Raw genomic sequence first — 21,701 nt, 5'->3', positions numbered from 1 at the left:
TTTTGCCCTACATATTATAAGGTTTTTATCTTGACCCATGAGAAAAATACTAGCAGAAAACAAGGCACAGAGATACTACTATCAGAACAAAAACTTTGCATGTGATTATATTTTTTCCAACTATCTTTTATTCTTTTCTTCGGTACTTACATAATTATTATAATTTATTGTGATTAAAACTTTGCGTTATGTAATTTCCAATGAGATAGCTAGGAGTGAAAATAGATCGGATTAACTTCGACTCGACTGCTATCTGACTCAATTTAGAATAGATTCGGATTAAAAAATTTTACCTGACTCTCGAATAAGGATAAGATTTTTGAAAAAAAAAAGATATGCATTCAGATACGGATATAAATACAAATATAGGTACGATAATTTCTCGAATATAGATATCGGATATCCGTATAACCACATATTTTTTAAATAATTTATAATTTTTAGTTTGCTTATTTAAATGTTAAATATTAATATTGTTACTAATAATGTGCTCTATATTCTTCCTAGAGATTGATTTTACTAATTTATGTATATTTGACATGTAAAAAATTTATTTATTTTTGAAACTCTTAATATTTTGTACTCATTCTCTAAAAGAAATATCATAATTCATTTAAAATTTGATCCTCTATCTAAAAATTTTTATACTGCTACTAGTAATGTGCTCTATATTTATTCTAGAGATTAATTTTACTAATTTGTATGTATTTGACATGCAAAAAATTTACTTATTTTTGAAATGCCTATATTTTATGTTAATTCTTCAAAAAATTATTTATAATTCAATTCACATACGTTTAAACTTCAATCATCTATTTTAAAATTATCCAATCCATATCCACATTCATTTAGTTAGGATATAGTTTTAAATTTTGTTATCCGTCCAATATCCGTATCTGAATCTATATTCTACACATATTCGCTAAATCATATGGCTCAATTTATAAATAGTAAAAAATAGGGTGTAAATCATTTACACAAATAAACAAGGGTTGTATGTAAATATGTACAGTTTCAAGGGTATATGTAGTATAATAAACAGAGAATGTTATATGTTTTGTAGTGCCCAATTGCTGTTAATATATAGAATATCTTATGTGACAGATTTAGAATTAACTATCTAATTTAAATAATAAATAACCATCACATTTCTTGTATTACACTTTCTTGTATTACAACCTTAGGAGCAGTAAAATTATTAAGTCGTTATAAAAATAATTTATAACTAACATGTTTGTTCATAATGCTATATTTACTTTTTTATTCTAAAATTCAGCGAACCATATTTTAATTTTAATTTCTCAATCAATTTATCTTAAAATGCATTTTATTAGTAACTAAAAGTTAAAGCAACAGACTGAAAAATCATAAATAATCACAATACTTAAATTTAAAGCTTTAATATTAGAAAAAATGTTAAATAATTACTTAACTAAGTACTTTAATCATTATTGACATTGTCGCTCTTTGTATAAATGAATAAAATCAAATGAGTTTTTGGTGCAAATTATCTAATATTTATTGTAAACTATTCTTTTGTTAGAGAAAATGAGGGTAGAGCCTTAATTATAATATATTAAGAAGAAAAAAAGAAGAAGAGAAATCAGAATGCTAGATTAGACTGGGATCAATCTTTGCTTGCAATTGAAAAGTATGATGTTTCTTTCATTTTAAATTATCCACAAAGTAATTTCTATAAAGAAAATTGAAAGCATTTCTAATCTTAGCTGTGACATTAATTTTTTACCAGTTATCCCAATAGTCCTTTAAGGTAGGAATGTTGGTGAGGACATGAAGTTTACTACCAAAGTGTTGAAAAATTATTTGGATCAGTGAGAGTAGATATGGTAGAAAAACTCTTTATGAAAACTACAAGACTCACTAAAAACATCAATACTAATAGATATAGTATATCTGTTATCACCATCAATAATAGTTTTATAAAGAGACTTGGTGGAAAAGATTTTATTAGGGCTGAATCTCTAAAATAACCTCGTTTAGATATGTAAAAAATGATAGATTATGTTGATAATAATAATTTCAATTGCACAGCTTGCTGATCATCAACAAGTCTTAAGACAAGTTGCCAATACAGCAAGTTGCAATCTTTTGATTGCTGGCTGAGAATGCTAAAGGGAAGAGTCGAGGAAGAAGTCTATCATTAAACCATTTATTAAGCCATAAAAAGTCCAGTGATTGTTGCTTATTGGGGTATTTAATAATTCCAACCTCCATGACGTTAGAAAATGTATAAGTTATTAGATAGAGATTCATCAAAAGGATTCTTAAGAAATTAAGACAATATTTTTTTTAGAGAGAATGATAACTGTAATAATTTTCACTACCATTTGAAAAGAAGTGATATGTTTATTTCTTTGAAGGAATGTCTGTACACAAAGATTCATTAACTAGTGCTGTTATAAATTTGATTCAAAAAAGAGCTTAGCCATACCGTTGATTTGCGACAACAGATTACATGGCAGGCTAAAAGATGTGCATACACGTTGTTGGATCGTCTTGTAAAGTCTATCCTAATAGAATAATTTAAAGAGATCAGTCTCTTGCACTCCCAAAAAAGCAGTAAAGCAGACCAGTCTATTCGTTGAAGATCCACTTATCCATGTCCTCACGAAATGTGAATATAAGACATCGTGCTACAATCCCTCTAGGTCGATGCCTGTAACGGCCCTAGCAACAACCGTGGTGAGGTTGGCATGATCATTGTTGAAAGCTTGTTTGCATCGAAGCCTTCCAAACTTCCTATAGTGTAGTGAAACAGTGCGCCATTTCAGCTTTAGATAAATAATGGCTAAGTGATGTGTTTATTGATCAAAGGCAAAAATAACACTAAGATCTCTATGGATATTAGGCCTATATAGAAAGGATAAAAAACTTCAACACAGCTTTGACAAGGGTCAAGAATCCTCCAATAGATAATGTGCAAGAATTTCATTTACGGAGTTTCTTTTCAAATTTATCAATTAACGACTCGCAATGAAGAAAACCCCAATCTTCAAAGGAACACTCAAATAAGTAATAGGAAAGATATTAACTTAGCAATTAAGAAGAGATACCCAATAATAAGAGAAAGAAATATTGGCCAATTCTAATGAGGCAAGATTTTGAGGGAGTGCAATTATCTTGCCTCTACCTCGTGATGTCTTTCTAACTTTTACGTTTATTAATATTTACTATTTTTTTATATATCATATTTTGCTTGTTCGCATTTACTAAAATAGGATCAAGCCGATTCGTAATATATAATTAATAGCATAAAAAAAAGGAGATTTGAAATCATATAAACTCATCCGGAGTTCCGGATGGCCTTCAAAAAAGTTGGTGGGAAGGAGACAGAAGAAAGATTTTGACCAAACTAGCCCTCTCAATTTTTTTTTACTGCCCAAAACTTATATACGAGACTAAAATAATGTATATTTTGAAATCGCTCTCAATAATTTTTTAATAATAAATTATTAATTAGTTCAGCAACTTATATAAATAATTTTAAAATTACTTAAAAGAATTACAAAATATGTAAATTTTTCCATATAAATTGCTTTTCCAATGAACGATTTATAGGTAAAAAAATTCTATGTAAAATTTTCCATATGGTATAAGTGGAAATCGATTTTATATTTAAATTTGTTTTATATAGAAATCTTAATTTATCTAACACTATTGTTGGCAATTTTGTAAGGTGAATCTTTTTTTTTCATATAATTTTTATTTAAATATTATTTTAACTTACTGGCATTAATTAAATTATTAAAATATCTCACCTCTTTATCCCCTCTATCATCTCTTTTTATCTTCCACCAACTACCACCTTCACCTTCTGATGTCATCCCCATCACATTTCCTCATCTTTCTCTACCTCCTTGTCAAATATTTAATATATTATAATGAGATATATTTTTGCTAGTACCATTCATCATCTTTATCGAGAGTAGTACATAAGAGTTATAGTAAAAAAGAATATGAGATTATAAAATTCTAAAATACTACGGTATGAATTATAAAATAGATAAAATATAGAGTGTGATTTATAAATTTTTTTAAAATAAATTAGATATAAATAAAAAATTAGAATCAAATTTAAAATAATTGAAAGCTCGCTAGAAGAACGTACGCATTGTCGGGAAATAACTACAAATGTTTTAGTAATATAATAATAAAAGATCCTTTAAATCCGGCTATACCTTCGGAACAGCATAGCTTAAATGTGGGCCCGCGACCTTTTGAGACAGATTAGAGAGCAAGAGTTGCTTTCGTGGACCCACCTGAGACGCGGCTATCAACTTTTGAGATGCACTTTGTCTGCGCGCACGCGGAGTTCCCTCGATTTTGGTTCCCAGTTCTTCTTTTTATTTTTCTCTTAAAAAATTACGTTTAACACCCTATATTTTTATTTTTATGGTTTCACCTAATCCACTGTCACCGACGAATAAATAAAGAATGCATTTCGTAATAGTGAAGAGTCTCGGCACAGTTTAATTTTTTTAAGAGAAATTTGCATATAACATCCTGACTTTTAATAAAATTATAACTTATATTTTATATTTTTATTATTTTATAATTTGAAGAATATATAAAAAAATACTTTACTGTTAAATCTGTTAGTTAAACTTAATTAAACCTCTGAGTTAAATTAACTAAACTAATGAAATTATAAAAATATGGGTATTTTAGTTATTTTAGAAATAAAATATCTCTTTTAGGATATTAGTATAAATCTAACCTACCTAAGGTTTTTTCTGCATATATTTACTAAATCATAGAGCTTAATTTGTAAATAGAAAAAAATATAGTGTAGATTGTAATTTCATTAAAAATAGAGTGTTATACGCAAATTTATTTATTTTTATTATTCACAATATAATGTGTTTATTTTGAGAATTAATTATTCTTATGTTCATTTATATTTGAAATAAGAATGTACTAATTATCTTTGATATAATATAAAGTGAAAGAAAAGATAAAAAAAATATATTTTTTATTTTTATAAATTTATTATGGATATCTTTTGATTTAATATAAAATAGATTGATATAAGGTTTAACTGTTATTTAAAATAAGAAAAGAATTATATTCTTCACCCGTATGGAATTGACCTCTTGATCTCGTATGATAACGTATGAATTCAATATATTTTTCTATTATTTGTGCATAGTGGGTGTTTATTTTATTATATATATATATATATATATATATATATATATATATAATAATAATAATCAAAGAGGCAAGGGTATAAAGTTATGTGCTATTATATCTATCTTTTCCTCAATTATATCAAAGGTTTTCGTTACACCTTGCAAAATAAAAATATATAATTTACTTCTTAACTATCAAAAACTAAATACTGCAACAATATGTAATATACAACCATCTCGTCTAAGGACTTTTAATAAATAAAAAAATTTCTCAAGCTGAGTTTCAAAAACTTGGAATATATCGGTGCATCGTCAAACAATTATTTCAAACTGAACATCGTCGTTGCATTGTTAAACTGTTCTTCCAAGTTAACCACACTATCGAGCCATCAACCGAGTCGAGCTAAGCTACCAAATCACCAATCACCAAATAATTTCTCCGTAATATTATTTGGGATTGGAGTTGAACTCATAACCTCTTTGGTCGTAAGCAAGTTACCTACTAGGTTGACACCAGTAGGCCTAAATTGATATTGAGTCTTAGTTAAAGGCTAAAAATGTACTTTCGTATGGTAATTATTCTTGGACAACATCAAATGAGTAGGGCCATTGTGGTCATTAAAAAAAACAAAAGAAAAAGTAAGGATGCAATATTACTGTATATTACTGTTCTGCCATTCCGGGTATAGAGGGAAGGTGAAGGAATTCTCACCTTCCCTTTTGGAATTTCCGACCATCCTTATTCCGGAACGAAGCAACGGGGGAGGAGCGACCACACGGCAAGCCAACACCAACAACTCTCTTCCTGAAAATCGAAAGCTTCGGGACAATGTACATATAAAAAGGGGAAGTAATCTAAACAAAGCTCTTCTGTCCCAGGAAGGGTCTCACTTTTCTTGGATTCGAGAGGCACCCTTGCTTAAAAAGGTGCCATTTTGGAGGCGACCCAGAAGCGAGAACAAGGCATGGCATTGCGCATCTCCCTCCTCCTACTCCTCCTCCTTCCACTGTCTGCTTCTTGTGTCCCTATTGAGATCAAGAGGGCGCCCGTATCAGGTTCTTGCTCTTTCTTTAATATTTTGATCTTATTGCTTGCTTTTAGCTTCTGGGTATTGTTTTTGCTGATCACAAGTTGTTAGCTTTTTCGTTCAGATATGTTTTTTTGGTTGTCTACTGAGACGTTTTTTTTTTCTCTGGTTGTAATATCTGTTTAAGGAATAGAATTTCTTTTGCTAGAAAGATGGGATTTTTATGTGTGACATGAGATGGTTCTTCATGGTGAATCAGAAAATAATGGCTTGGTCGTATGGAGGAGGTTGGTTGCTGAGTCGCCTTCATCTGTAGAGCTTTCGGTAGACAATAGTTCCTTCCCCTTGGCTGCAGATAGAACTCATAGGAGGGACCCTTTAGATGGTTACAAAAAGTATACCGGTGGTTGGAATATTAGTGAACAGCACTACTGGGCTGTAAGATCTTCTGCATCTCTATTGTGGGTTTTTCTTCTTGCTTGTTTTCGTAACTTTTGCTACAAGTTTTTGTAATTGTTCTGTTTTTTGCAGTCTGTTGGATTTACAGCGGTTCCCCTGTTTGCCTTTGCCCTAGTTTGGTTCTTGGGCTTTGGGCTGGTCTTGCTTCTTGCCTGCTGCTACTATTGCTGCTGCCGGCGCCGGAATTACTCTTATTCTCGTGTGGCATATGCCCTCTCTCTGATTCTGCTCATATTGTTTACTTGCGCTGCAATGTAATACTGTTGGTGTAAATTAGTTTTTTCCTTAATTTATGATCCTTCTTATTAACTTGTTACTAATTTAGTAATTTATGTCCAATGCTGTCAGCATTGGATGCACTGTTTTGTATAAGGGTCAAGGGAAGTTCCACACCAGCACTACAACCACTCTGAACTATGTTGTGGGTCAATCAAATTTTACAGTTGACAATCTTAGGAACTTCTCAGACAGTTTGTCTGCTGCTAAAAAAATTGGAGTGGATCAGATTTTCCTCCCTTCTGATATCCAGAATAAGATTGATGCCATTGAGACAAAGTTGAACACCTCAGCAAATGACCTTGCTAACCGCACATCGAGCAATTCCAAAAAGATTCGGGCTGTGCTGAATACTGTGTATGTTTTCTTTCTTGCATTTCACACATGTTTCCCTTATATTAAAGTTGAATGAATGTTGGGGCCTGCAAGGAGGTTTTTGAGGGAGTGATCTGTTGAGTTCTATTGCTCATATGAACTATTTGTATGCTCAGGCGGTTGGATTTGATCATAGTTGCAGCTGTGATGCTCTTTTTGGTGTTTCTTGGATTCTGTAAGTGTTTTACACATGTGATGGCTATTTAAACCTGCATTAAATAAGGTCCATATGTTGCTCAAACCTGTTGATGTTGGTTTCTGGTTCCTTACAGTATTCTCTATACTTGGGTTGCAGTTCCTCGTCTCAATGTAAGTTGTATTCTGTGGTTAGTTATTTGTTTTCTTTTTTGTAGGCTGAGTATTGGCTATTCTGTCCTACTCTTTGTCAATTGTCATGTATTTTGTTGGTTCAAATTTCTGCAGTTTAGTTGTTGTTGGATGGATTCTGGTGGCAGGGACATTTATCCTGTGTGGTGTCTTCCTTCTTCTGCATAAGTAAGTTATTTTAGTTCCATTTTATTATCAATAGATTCTTCTACGAAAAATTTGCATTCAGAGAGTAGTTTTTCACTGATTGGATGCAAAAATGACCCATTTATTAGTGGTAAATCATGTGTAGCTTATTGCCAGTGGCATCTGTTTTATTTAACATTGAATAACCATATAGCGATGGCTTTCCCCATAAACCACCTGCTACAACAACATTCACATTTTAAAAACTAATAATTAATTAACTAATTCCTTGTTTTGGTAAACAGTTTAATCTTCACTTCAGAAAGTCTTCACTATTAATCAATAGATTAAGAAACTAATTCAGTAATTCTTCACTGTTAATCAACAGATTAACACGTTTTCCTTAGAAAAAAATTCAACAGAATAATAGATTAGCAATCAACATTCAACATATTAAGAAAATTAACAATCAACTGAATAATAGATTAGTAATCAACATTCAACAGATTAAGCAATTAACAAATTAATAGATTAAGAAAAAATGTAAAAATAATTCAACAAATTAACTGATTATTAATTAAAAGTAAAAAGTGAAAACACAATTGATAATTACTTTAATTATTTTCTGATTTCTCTAACTGCCTAGTATAACATTAAGTTATAATAAATTAAGAACTAACAAATTAAGACAGAAATTGAAAATAAAAAACAGTTCAGTGTGAGTGAGATTGTGAGAGAGGGAGTGAGAGAGAGAGGGAGAGAGTGTGAGAGAGAGGGAAAGAGGACCATACCTCTATCGCTGACCGTCGTCTGCTTTGTTGTTGTTGCTGCACCCTGTCGCTAGCCGCCACCTTACCTGTCTCGTCGTTGCTCACTACCATCGGCCATGGAAGGGAGAGCCTGAGAGGACGATAGAAGAGGGGTTAGGGGCTTGGAGTTTTTTCAAGAGAGAAAGCAATGAGAGAGAGGAGAGCAAAGAGAGAAAGAGGAGAGGAGAGCAGCAATTTTTTTCTTATATATAATGGTTGATGGTTAGTTATTTTTAGTGGATAAATCAGACCTATTTCCAACCCAATAAGGTGGGTTGGTGGGACCGAACCGCCAGCCTGCCTTATCGGGCCGCCCGGCGTGCCTAGCATGGGTGCCATTGGTGAGTGTGCCGCCCTGCCATGGCGGCCATCAAATCTGCTTTTCAAAACCATAATTTAAGCCACTAGATGCATTATCAAGTCCCGTTGACCCTAGAATTTCTTATTTAAGAGGGCAGCATTTGGTATAACAGCAACAATTTTCCCTTGCATCCAAAAGTTTAGTGATTCAACTCCAGAATCATATTTACAGAAATTAGGATACAATTAGATACTTCTTCCCTCCTATGACCCCATGTAGGTGGGAGACTCGTTCTTTGGGATGCCTTCTTTTGTTCTCATCTACGTCTATAATGTTTGAAAAATAATTTGTTATTATAAGATGCTCTTAAATAGTTAAAGCTTTCTTTCCCTGGTCTATGTAGGATTACATATTTCTTCTTTTAGAAAAGTTTCTAAAGAGAAGTTAGTATCAATCTCCTTGAATCTAGTAGCTTGAGTTCTTTAATTGCAAAGGTTGACAGTTATTGTTCACAGTCTCAAAATTTTAAAAAGTCTAGGAGGTGGATTTCCCAAGCTAATCTAATGAGTTTCATCTATCAGCACTAGAAACATGTACAGTTGTAGTTTGGATCTTAAAATTTAAAAATATCTAGGATGTGAATTTTCCTAAGATAATCTAATGAATTTCTACTGTTAGCACTAGAAAAACAATCACACATACGAACAAGTGTTTTCATGTGGACAAATCCCCATAAGTTAAGAGTAAAGAAACCACAGATTTCCTTCTAGTATCAAATCAAACACTAGTTTAGTTGCAGCTACAAGAAAAAAAAAGTATAGACCACTCGTCGATACACTCATAACTTGATATGTACTTTGCTTATCTCTCCTTGACTTGCTGCCTTCCATGCTTGATTCTCTGCCACAATGACCCTTGAGGCTAGCAAATCTGTCTTTGTAACCCTTAAGATAGATGTAGGCAAAGGCTAAGGCTAAGGTTCCTTTGAATCAATTCTTCTGGTGATCTTTTATGGTCTTTTTAGTTTCTACTTTCTAGCCTTGGATCACAATCTACTCCTCTATTTGTTGAGTAGCACACGTGAGAGTTTAGTCTCACATTGGAAAGAGAGTAAAAAAGTAAAAGAGTTTATATAAATTCTTGGGCCTTCACATAATAACTTAAGTTTTTTATGTTTAAGTTGAGTTTCAAAGTTTGTGTCAAACCTCGCTTCACTTAGACTAGGACTGCCCTTTCCTTATAATTGGTATCAGAGCTAATGGTTCCGTAATCTTGGACTACTCTCTGAAGCTATTTAGTGTGAGCAATTCAGTGGTTTTGATGGACTCATAGGCTCTTATAGATGTGTCATCGTAATGCGATAGTCATAGTGTCGTGTGACTGGTGGAGCTAAAAACCTTGGATTGGGCTTGAGCAAATAAAATTGATGTGTAAGCTTGGTTAGACTTAGTGGAGCAAGTGTCCTGATCTAGGACATGAATATGTGGGATTGATTTGTGGGCTTGAGCGTGTGGGCTCATGGTAAATTACGAAGAACGGTTGATAGCATTGAAGAGTTAGACTCTTGAGACCGATTGATCACAAAAGGCTTAGTTAAAAGTAGTAGATTGGACTCGAGAAAGAGAGTCGGTTGATGTTGGGTTCACATGTGAAGAGGGAGATTGTTGAGTATCATATGTGAGGGTTTAGTTCCACATTTGAAAGATGAAGTAGGTTTGACACAAATCTTAGAATCTAATTCAATCCAAAAATTTAATCTAGGACCAAAAATCTATATTAACCTTTCACTCTTTTTTTTCTCGTTCGAATATGGAACTAAACCCTCACATATGATACTTAACAATCTCCCTCTTTACATGTGAACCTAACATCAACTGACTTTCTTTCTTGAATCCAATCTACTACTTTTAACTAAGCCTTTTATGATCAATCGGTCTCAAAAGTCCAACTCTGCAATGCTATCAACTGCTCTTCGCAATTTACTATGAGCCTACATGCTCAAGCGCATAGGTCAATGCCACACATTCATTTCCTAGACCAGGATTCTTACTCCACTAAGTCTAACTAAGCTTGCACACCGATCTTACTTGCTTGATCCCAATATAGGGCTTTTAGCTTCATCAGTCACACCATATTGACTATCGCATTACCATGACACATCTATAAGAGCCTACAAGTCCATCAAAGCCACTGAATTGCTCACACTAAACAGCTTCAGAGAGTAGTCCAAGATTACAGAACCATTAGCTCTGATACCAATTATAGGGGAAGGAAAGTCTTAGTCTAAGTGAAGCAAGGTCTGACACAAACCTTGGAACTTAACTTAAACATAAAAGCTTAAATTATTATGTGAAAGCCCAAGAATTTATATACTATTTTACTTTTTCTCCTTTTCCAATGTGAGACTAAACCCTCACTTGTGCTACTCAACAAATAGAGGAGTAAATTGTGATGCAAGGCTATCGATAAAAATATGCGAAAAATAGTGAAAAAAATGATCACAAACACAAGTTTTTACGTGACAAAAATCCAAAATCGGATTAAAAACCATGGATCCAAACTCAGATCAAAGCCAATAACTAAATCTGTAACAGTTAACAAGAAGCTTACAGATCACCCGTCGATTCTCACGACTCAGTCTGTACCAAACTTGCTCACTAGACCCCGCGACACACTTCTTTTCGTGATAGGTTTCCAAACCTCAGTAACTCTCGAGATTGATCCTCCCATATCAGTGATCTTCGAGACGTAGTTCTTCTAAATTTGATATAGATGCATTGAGATGAGAACGATTCAGCACGTTCCATCTAAAGTAGAGAAGTGATCTTTAATGCCTCTAAAAGATGATCTCCAGATTAATACTTGATGGTCATCAATCCTAAGATTAGATTAAACCCTTCTATATTCTTAGAAATAAGATAAATATCTCTTAGAGATAAGATAAATATCTCTTAGAGGTAAGATAAATATTTTTTTCAAAAATTTTCCACGGGTTCTCTTAGAGATAAGATAAATATCTTTTAGTGATAAAGCCAAATCTAAGTCAAATTAGATCTCACATAACTCCAAAAATTGCAAATTACATCGGTTATATTCGAACACGGTGACTTAAAGTGTGAATGCGCTGTGAATGGCTAAATATGAACCTCTGTATTTGTGAACACCATCTATATATGTGTGAACGCCACCTATATATGTGTGAACTCCTGTAGGTTGCGTCCAAACAGCCAAAACAAGATCTATGTATGTGCGAACGTTGTGTGAATGGCTGTAGAGTGCGTTTGAACGCGCCCAGAGTGCGTTCGAATGCTCTTCTCTTAGAGATAAGGACTCATTTGCCAATCTTTCAAGTATGCTAATTGAAGTGATGCCTATTGTTTGTATGCTCATTTTTACTTCATAATACATTTACTTGATTTTGGATTGGTATGTTATTTTTGTAGATTTGAGTTTTACATATTTCAAATTTATTGAAGGCTCATTTAGGATTCTTTTTAATTTTTGTAAATCTAGATATTTTGTCACAAATTGCCGAGGGGTAGATTGTTAGGTTTTTAGTGTTGACAAATGTGTACAAAATAATCTAAGTGTTTTTATGCATATACATGAGCATTTATATAAGTTTTAAAAGTATTTGAATCGAAGATTTTCAAGATCTAGAGGAGACAAGTCAATGCATTCGCATTGCGTTCGAACGCAGGATCAGGCATCTGCATTTATAGAAAATGTGTTTCAGCGGTTCAAACGTGGACTCAGGTGTTTGCACATACAGAAAACGCGTTTTGGCCGTTTGAACGCACCTTGCATGCGTTCACAGTGCGTTCGCACATACAAAGATGGTGTATTGATCGTTCAAACGCACCTGCATGCGTTCACAGCACGTTCGCACAAACAGAGGGGTGTATTTGCACGTTCGAATGCATTTGGAAAAATAAGTCATTGCGTTCAAACTCACGTGGACAGCGTTCAAACGTCCCTTTGTAATATGATAAATTTGGATTTCTGTGAGTTCTGTTTTGATTTGGATTTGACTTTATCTTGTTAACATATGTAAGGGTTGGATGCTCTAACCGTAGAGGTGAGTTGGTAATTCTTTTGAAAAGAAATTCTTAGAGTTACAACGTTCTTCCACCAATAAGGTCTATCTCTTCAACATACCAAGCTTTCGTCTTAAGGGTCATCTAGATGAAGGATTAATCTTGAGGGTTACTGAGATTGGAGATTAATCATGGGAAGCAGTGAATCGCAGGCTCTAACGATCAAGATAAAGGAAAAAAATTTGTGAGGATTGACGGCTTATTTTGTAAGTCAATCTTGTAACTGTTACAAGTTTAGTAATTAGTTTTGATCTAAGTTTGGATTCGTGGTTTTTTCCCATTTGAGTTTTTCTACGTAAAAATTTTACTATTCATCTTTGCTTTGCTCTTTGATATTTATTCTGCATATTTACTTGAAAAAATAGTTGAAATCATTACCTAGGGTTTAAATATATATGCGTGTCTAAGTTTTTTTCAATGTTAATCATTTGAACACATGTATGAACGCTTATCAAGCAGATCCTCTTTGATAGGATTGTTCAAACGGTCTCTTTGGGCATTCAAACACACATGATTCTCCTCATCCATTTGAAAGAGCTTCAAATGCACTTAAAAGAGTTGCTCTTGGCTTTTTGAGTTTGAATAGCTTCTGGTGCGATCAATTGATTCATTGATTTCGCCCTACTCTTGAATATTACTTATTGAATAGCATTAATCAAGTCGCGAACACTCTACTGCTATGGGTAGATAATACTTATAAGTGTGATTTGTTCACAAACCAGTTACAAAATAATAAAGCATTTCAAACACTGATGGATTCCTATTTCGTCTAAAGCATTTCTAAAAATCTCACACTTGGCAATAGGTTCTTTAAGGAAGAGATATTTCAAGCTTCCCAACTTCCGTTTTTATTTTTTCTTCCTCATATTTTTCTTCTTAGATAATGACTACAATGCCATAATCTCTGTACTACCAAGAATATATATTGATAATTTTGCTTCAACTTGCTGACATATATAACCTCTACCTACCCAACACCTTGAAATATCATGAAAATGTTCAGTCTTCCCTAGCTACCCATCATATTCATGATTAAAATTGGATTCACCCTTATAATGTTCTAAATTTATCTGACTTATGTTATAGTATTAATCTAGTGACATATTACTAGGTATCTCAGTGGTCATTTAAAACGAAAGTATGGGAACTCTAAAAAAATAATATTTAGCTGTATTGCTTTAGTTCCCAATTTTTATTAGATATTACACTCATTAGTTGTTATGGTTATCAGTACTTTCATTTCCTTTATAAAAGACATGCATGCACTCATATTCTTTTTAATGAGCAAGCTTACGGGTGCAATTCTGAGATATAAATTCTGAAGTTAGTCAATTTCAGATTGTGCTGACATCCACATTCTTTTTCCATCTTTCCAGTGTTGTTGCAGATACATGTGTTGCAATGGATGACTGGGTCAACCATCCTCATGCACATACAGCCTTAGATGATATTCTTCCTTGTGTTGATGTAGCCACAGCAAATGAGTCTCTGTATAGAAGCAAAGAAGTTACTTTCCAGCTGGTGAATCTTGTCAATCAGGTTATAACCACCGTGTCGAATCAGAACTTTCCTCCAAATTTAACACCTTTATACTACAACCAATCTGGACCATTGTTGCCTGTTCTCTGCAACCCATACACATCTGACATGAACAACCGCACTTGCATCTCCGGAGAAGTCAACTTGAACAACGCTACACAGGTAAGTTTACTGGAGGTTTTTTGAACAAACTAATTCTTATAAACTTACTGGTATCCTTGATTCCTTATGTGGACCTGAATATAGACAGTACTGATGGTTAATAATCCAAAAATAATCATTTAGAGGAGCTGGTGTCAATGAGCCATTTTGCCCTATTACTTATTTTAGGAATATAAAATCTTGTATTCCATTTTAGAATACTTTTTGAGAGACAGCTGAAGTTCCCCTGATGGGATGCCATTAAGATAGAAATAGTTTATACAAAAAGGAATCTATTCCTACATTATACGGTCATCTATCTTGCTGCTATTTAAATCCTTTTTTGCCATACCTCCTGATCAATGCATCTTAGCTAGTTCTATTGCTCCTATTCATGACCATACAGACTTAATTAAATTAAGATGTAACATCATCTGAATGCAGGTTTGGAAGGGATATGAATGCCGAAGTGCTATTGTTTCTGGATCTGAGATATGTACCACTGTAGGTCGGGTTACTCCAAGCATCTACAACCAAATGATAGCTGCCGTTAGTGTGAGCCAAGGACTCTACCAGTATGGTCCATTCCTCACTCAGCTAGAAGACTGTACTTTTGTGCGAGATACATTTACTGCAATTAACAGCAACAACTGCCCTGGCCTGGAGAAATACAGCAAATGGATTTACATTGGTCTAGTTATGGTGTCGACTGCTGTGATGCTGTCTTTGATCTTCTGGCTGATCTATGCGAGGGAGAGACGCCATCGCAAGTATAACAAGCAATTTGTTGCACGGTCGAGTCAACCACCTTATCCTCTACAAGATAAGGCAAGTTAGAAGAACCACAATAATATATATATATATATATATCTTGTATACTGATGCCATCTCTATGTGCACTTTGCAATGTGATGATGTGCATACCTGATGATACCTAATGTAGCATGCTGCCTTGAGCTTTTTAGATCTTCAATTTGCAGCTAAGTGTAACCTTAGGGAAAGAGCTTTTCTTATGTATTAATTATTTGATGACATAATTTTTCTTCTTCTTTTCTGGTAGGACGTCAAATGACAATGTTAATAACTACGAGTAGCTGATCATTGCAAAGAATGATAATTGCATAGAACAACCTATATGAGCTGAAGTTATTCATTTAGCAATGTCAGTTAGCTATTATCTGGTTGGCATATATATGCTGCTAGAAAACTTACAAGACATTGTTGATTTTCTGATCAAGGTGATTTTTTTATTGGATTTATGCAAGTGGAACACATGAACTATAGTTCTTTTATGCTTTTGGTCAAACATATTTTTGCATTTTGGTAGTTATAATTGCAAAGCAAAAAATTTCGTGCTGTTTGTTAAAGCTATAATATATACATTGTTGGTTTATTACCTAACAGCTTAGACTTTTGAGTATCAGAGTTTGAGTTTCTGAAGCTGTAGGGTTCAAATCTTGTTTAGTCTCATTTGCTTTCCCTTTGTGTTAAGTTTTTGGTTCAACGGATTATCTATACTGCTCTAAATTTAGTGAACCGCATTTGTCTGAGCTACAATTGAGATTTACTTATTTTGAAGAAATAAACGATCACGTTCTTTGGTAATTTTGTCGATAATTTGCTACACTTGATTAGCTTCATCGATGAATAAGTTAAATATATGCTCAAGTGTGTGTGTATATATATATATATATCCTCGGCTTATTTTATCTTTGTCGTATATGTATCTCGTATCCATATTCATACTTCGTAGATCTTATACTTGCCTTCGCAACTGCTGCGAAATTTCATATTGCTTCATCAAAGAAGGTTGGACTTTCTCTTTAGCACACACTTTGACTTTTGAGAGCCTTATCAGTTTGATAACATTGCAAATATCTCCAAGCAACTTGCAGTTAGGTGTATGAACTGGTGATTGAAAGAAAACTTCTGATAGAATTATTTCTCCACCAAAATTTTGCACTAGATTTATTGTGGTTAACTCTTTGATAGCGTCCTTTACTGGACTTCTCCTTGTATTTATTGGGCTCTCAGGCTGTGTCAAATCTTTACTAATGTATCAAAATTAGATCAGCTCTGGTTCAGATTCTTCCAAGGTTTAATGCCATTAATTGGTACCATTGTTTGAGATATATTCAAAATTAGGATCTAGCTGGTTTGATGTTGAATTTATTCACATTTAATGCATAATTGCATCATATATATATATATATATATATATATATATATATATATATATATATATATATAGACCAAATATTGACATTAAATGTTTTACATAATTGTCACTAACAATTTTTTTAATATCATAATTATTGCTGAAATCACTGAGTTATTCCAAAATACCATTCTGTCACTTAAAGTTGACTAATTATTATTAAATTTAAACTTAGATTAAGAATAATCACTTTGACCCTAGTTTAAATTACATAAAATGATTCGAAAACTATCTCATTTTACTTGACATCAAGTATAAGAAACTAAAATCTTTTTTTTTTTTGACAATTTATTGATAAATACTTTGCACTCTTAAACTTCAAGAAAAAGTGAGAATATTTTAGCCATTAACAAGCACTTGTTAACTTTAACAATCATTAGATTTCATTGATTATTACGACAGTTTAAAGATTTTCGGTGCCGATAATATAAAATAGGGTTAAATATATTTTACCCTCCTGTATTTACACATAAAATCACTTTACCTCTTTGTACTTTAAAAAGTTTCAAATCAATTCTTGTACTTACGATTAAAGTGAGACTGTTAGTTTTTCCGTTAAATTTAACCAAGTACAATAGCTATTTTAGTAATTTCTCGTATTATATCAAAATGTGCATGTCTTCTCTAGCAAACATGATATGTGCATTTTGGTCATTTTGAGTCATTCAGTTAAGTTTAACAAAAAATACTAACGGTGCAACTTTAGTCATAAGTACAGAGACTAGTTTGAAACTTTTTAAAGTACATAAGAGCAAAATGATTTTGGACATGAGTACAAGAGGGTAAAATACATTTAACTCTATAAAATATCATAATCTCTCATTTTTCACTAATTCGAGCCGGATCTGGTGTATCATATGGGATTTTTCTTTTCTATTGATTCCTACGGGTTGGATCAAAAAAAATTCTTGAATGAGGTATTCAACTCCAGAGATGAATCGAAAAAGAAATCTTTATTGGTTCTAACTCCTATTTTCTTATGAAGAGAATGAATCTTTTTATCGAAGGATCAGAAAAAAATCGGTCCGATCCACTGATAATATGGCCATCATCGACGAACTATATTTTAATATTATTCTTCAAATATAAAAACTAAAAATAAGAAATAAATCGATAGATATTAGTCGCCGTCCTTGTGGTTATTTATCATCAATCACATTTTTGTCGTGATATATTTTTTTACTCAGGAAAAATATTAATAAGTTTTATACTAAACGTAGGCTACTCAAACTAGTAGAACCTTGTCATTTCCTTGTCACGTCCATGGCGGCTAAGGTTACTAATTATTATTATTGTTATTATTATTATTTTCATGCATGGGCCCATGTCTACGTGGATTTCCAAGCTTTAGATTAGGCAATGAACCTATCATGAATCAGATGAGAAGAAGAACTATACTACATGATACGTTCTTTATTTTAATTTGAGAGGGAATCGGGCATACAATATGATATATTATTATTTTGCTTAATGGAAACATGGAGAGGATTAATGCATGATTCATGCACTAACTTAGTAGTTTTTAGTAGTTTTTAGCTTTAAAATAATTAAATTAGATCTTCTTAGAAACTTAAATACTTGAATCTCAATAGATATTTTGTTGGTCGTGTCACCTACTGACTTATTGTCTTAGAAGAAAAGAGGCCAATTGATATTCTATGTTAGACATAAATTACTAACTCTTAAGAATATTTCGAGCATCCTTAGCAGCTTCACATATATAAATACCGTGAAATTTTTCGTAATCAATTTTATCCTATTTGTCTACTGGTTTATTAATTTTTATCTTTGAATGATCATAGTATGGGATGTCGAACAGGTTCATTCGTCCGTCAATTTTAGGAATGCTCATGTTATCGCTTTCTAGTATGGATAACTTGATTCATTGAGCAATGCTGATCTAACTATGGATTGCCCTTCTTTAGAAAAATTCATATCATAGAGGATCTCTCTCTAAGGTATTCTTTTTTTAACGTTGAAAACCATGTAAACCTACGAGGAAAATCCACACATATCATATTCCTATGACCAAATATAAATACAAGAACTATTTACAAACTATCCCTTGAATAGTTAAATTCATTTTGCTCACCCATAATGAATTGTTTTTAGTGGTTGATCAACCGACCATAGTGACTCTACGATTGTCGAAATAACTGAGCAGGCTCGAGTTGGCTCAGATGTTCAACAAATTATCTGAAATAAGTTTAGGGCCTCCATGCCTTATATATCAAGGTGGTTGAATGAAAATAAAAAATGAAGTAAAGAGAGAAAAAGGTACACTAGGGCTATGGATATCTGTGGATAATTTTGGACTAAATATAAATGCCAAAATTACTATCAGAATTATGACTAAATATAAATGCCAAAAATTATGTTTATATTTCTTGGGTAGTTGATTTTTAGATGCCACGAGTGGATTCTTCCATATTATTAGACTTAGTGTTTGAATTTGGTAAATTTAATGACTGCTGTTATCGATTCTACTATCTCAAATAGAGATTCACTATATGTTTAGATTAAGAAAAAAAATTATCTTGATAAATTAAATCTTATCACAAAACAATAATAAATCTACTATATAAGATATAAAGTATTACTCTAAAATGTTATAAATAAATCGGTCCAAGAAAAACACTTATTTTTATAAATAATTAATGTAACCGAATTGGTATGTTCAAAAGTTGGATAAATAACTTTTGAACATACCAATTCGGTTACATTAATTATTTGATGTTCAAAAGTCAAAGCTACTTTGCCAGAAACCAACAGAAAATGCACACATATCTATTCACTTTGGTCTTATACTCCTCTATATATTTTGAATGAAAGATAAGTATTAGAGCCTACAAATGACTCAAGAAAGCATGTTTCAGTGACAAGGATTCCCACTCCATATGCAAACTGGATGTATTTATCACTTGTTTTACTATGTCACCACAAGTGCTAAGATGCAAGTGGTAGGCATAGGTTTATCTAAATCACAACACAAATCTTATCTCCACAGGAGAGGAGGGGATGAATCACAAACAGTTTGTATACCAGATCTTGGATTGATGAGAGGTGGGTGAGAGATGTTGACAACTTCTCTAGGGTTTCCTGTGACCACCCAGAAAGAAGTTTTCTTTTCCTACTCACAACTTCACAAGTGGTTTGCTGTCCAACGTAACGAGTTGCAGCCAGTATTGGATTCAGCACCAAGTCAGTGGGCCATGCCTGCTATGCCTTTCGATAACTTCCGGTCTCCACCTTCCAGGAAAAAGTATTGCCAAAGGACAAACATCCAGTTCAGCTACTAGCCTAGCCCCACAGAGAAGGAGAAAACCATACATATCTAACTTTATCTCCTCTTATCTTATTTCAAAGAAGAATATTATATATATATATATATTGCTAACTGGAGTTAAACATCCAATTCCATTTCATAGGTCTATTTGCTTTCTCTTTTCACATGATGATTGAGATTCAATTGAATAATCCTTTACAAAAAAAGACAAATAGTTAGGTTCCCACATACTTCCTTGCCAACACAAAAGCAAAACTAGTGACTCATACACACACACACACACACTATCTGATCAACCTCATATAGAAGTATCTCGATCGGCTTGCCAAGATCATTGTATACATGTCTAATTCCCCAATATTAAGTATCTTGGTCCAACTTGGCATATTGGTACGTCCAGTGAGAGAGAGATATATATAAATAAGTCACCCCTTAGGTAGCTTGTGGCAAAGCATCCAACTCAGTAGTTCACAGGAATGGGTTCTAATGGCATATCCTCTACTACCAAATCTCACATCTCTGCAAGGACTTGCCTTTGCTCCCCAACTAACCATCCAGGATCATTCAGGTGCAGTCGGCATCGGAACGCCAGAAAGACTTTGAGCAGATCGACGTCGAGTCTTCTGAATTCTACGTGCCGTGCCGAGCCAAGGGGATCTGGGAAGAAGGTGAAGTCAGTGAGGGCTGTTCTCATGCAGATCATTAGCCCCTCGAGCCACGATCTCCGGCGTAGACGGAATTTCCAGCCAAGGCCATCAAGATTCTGTTTGATGGATCAATAAACTGCCAAGGAGTAGCCATGGATTGATATGATCAAGATAGGTATATAGTTTTCTTTAGATGTACATATTCATATGTGGCTAACTTTGGTAGTAGGCTTTGTTATTTGCCTAGCTAGCTACCGAGAAGTTTTCATGAAGATTATGTGTGAGTAGCAGCTAGGTTGCTGTAACCAAGTTGGATCATAACACAAAACTTTCATGTAGACTGATGGATGAATAGAAATTGTAGATTACTAACTATATTTCATGTGTCTGAAGACTTGGTCTTGATTGCTACTTTTTTTTTTTTTTTATCTTGTTTGTTTGTTGTCTGGGATTTGCTTAATCTTGAAGGCAAAGAAAAGCCCCAAATTAATGTTTCTTTAATTTAAGTCTTCTTTGGTGCTTTCTTTGGCTTCAAAGGCACTCTTTGCAAAAGGAAGTTTCCTCCTTGTATCTAATTATAGGAGGAGCTTCCTGTAGTACTTTCTTTCTTTCTTCTGAAATTTTGCAGAGAAAATGCTTGGAATTCTTTTCTTTGGATTATAAAGCAATTAATTGGTCATTAATTTCCTTTTGGTCCACATAGCAAGTAAATGGAAATTTGAAGGGATGTCTGAAGGTGTAGTTCTAGCAATATGCAGTACATACTCCACTGTTAAAAATATATGTATATAATTCAGAAGGATGGATATCAAACTTCATACAATGTTCCCCAAGTGCTTGTTCCTTCTTCTTTTTTTCTTTTCTTTTCTTTAGAAAGAAGTGGAAGCTTAATAGCATCCCATTAAATCGATGCCACAGG

The 21,701-nt window shown here is 33.2% G+C and overlaps 1 protein-coding gene across 1 annotated transcript; it reads left to right on the top strand.

Annotated features, from left to right (window-relative positions):
- Positions 1 to 5,848: 5,848 nt before the first annotated feature.
- Positions 5,849 to 15,807, top strand: LOC140760102 (uncharacterized). Its single transcript, XM_073096915.1, has 9 exons — positions 5,849 to 6,209; positions 6,441 to 6,619; positions 6,713 to 6,894; positions 6,989 to 7,273; positions 7,408 to 7,466; positions 7,564 to 7,600; positions 7,715 to 7,786; positions 14,328 to 14,652; positions 15,076 to 15,807. Exons 1-9 carry the CDS (start codon positions 6,119 to 6,121, stop codon positions 15,466 to 15,468), a joined length of 1,623 nt encoding a protein of 540 aa, XP_072953016.1. The 5' UTR covers positions 5,849 to 6,118; the 3' UTR covers positions 15,469 to 15,807.
- Positions 15,808 to 21,701: the final 5,894 nt, after the last annotated feature.

This window comes from Typha angustifolia, chromosome 5, assembly GCF_048772165.1.
Source record: "Typha angustifolia cultivar Huaian chromosome 5, ASM4877216v1, whole genome shotgun sequence".
Taxonomy (NCBI): Eukaryota; Viridiplantae; Streptophyta; class Magnoliopsida; order Poales; family Typhaceae; genus Typha; species Typha angustifolia.
Note: the sequence above shows the minus strand (reverse complement) of the source record. Positions and strands in the feature narration are given on the sequence as shown.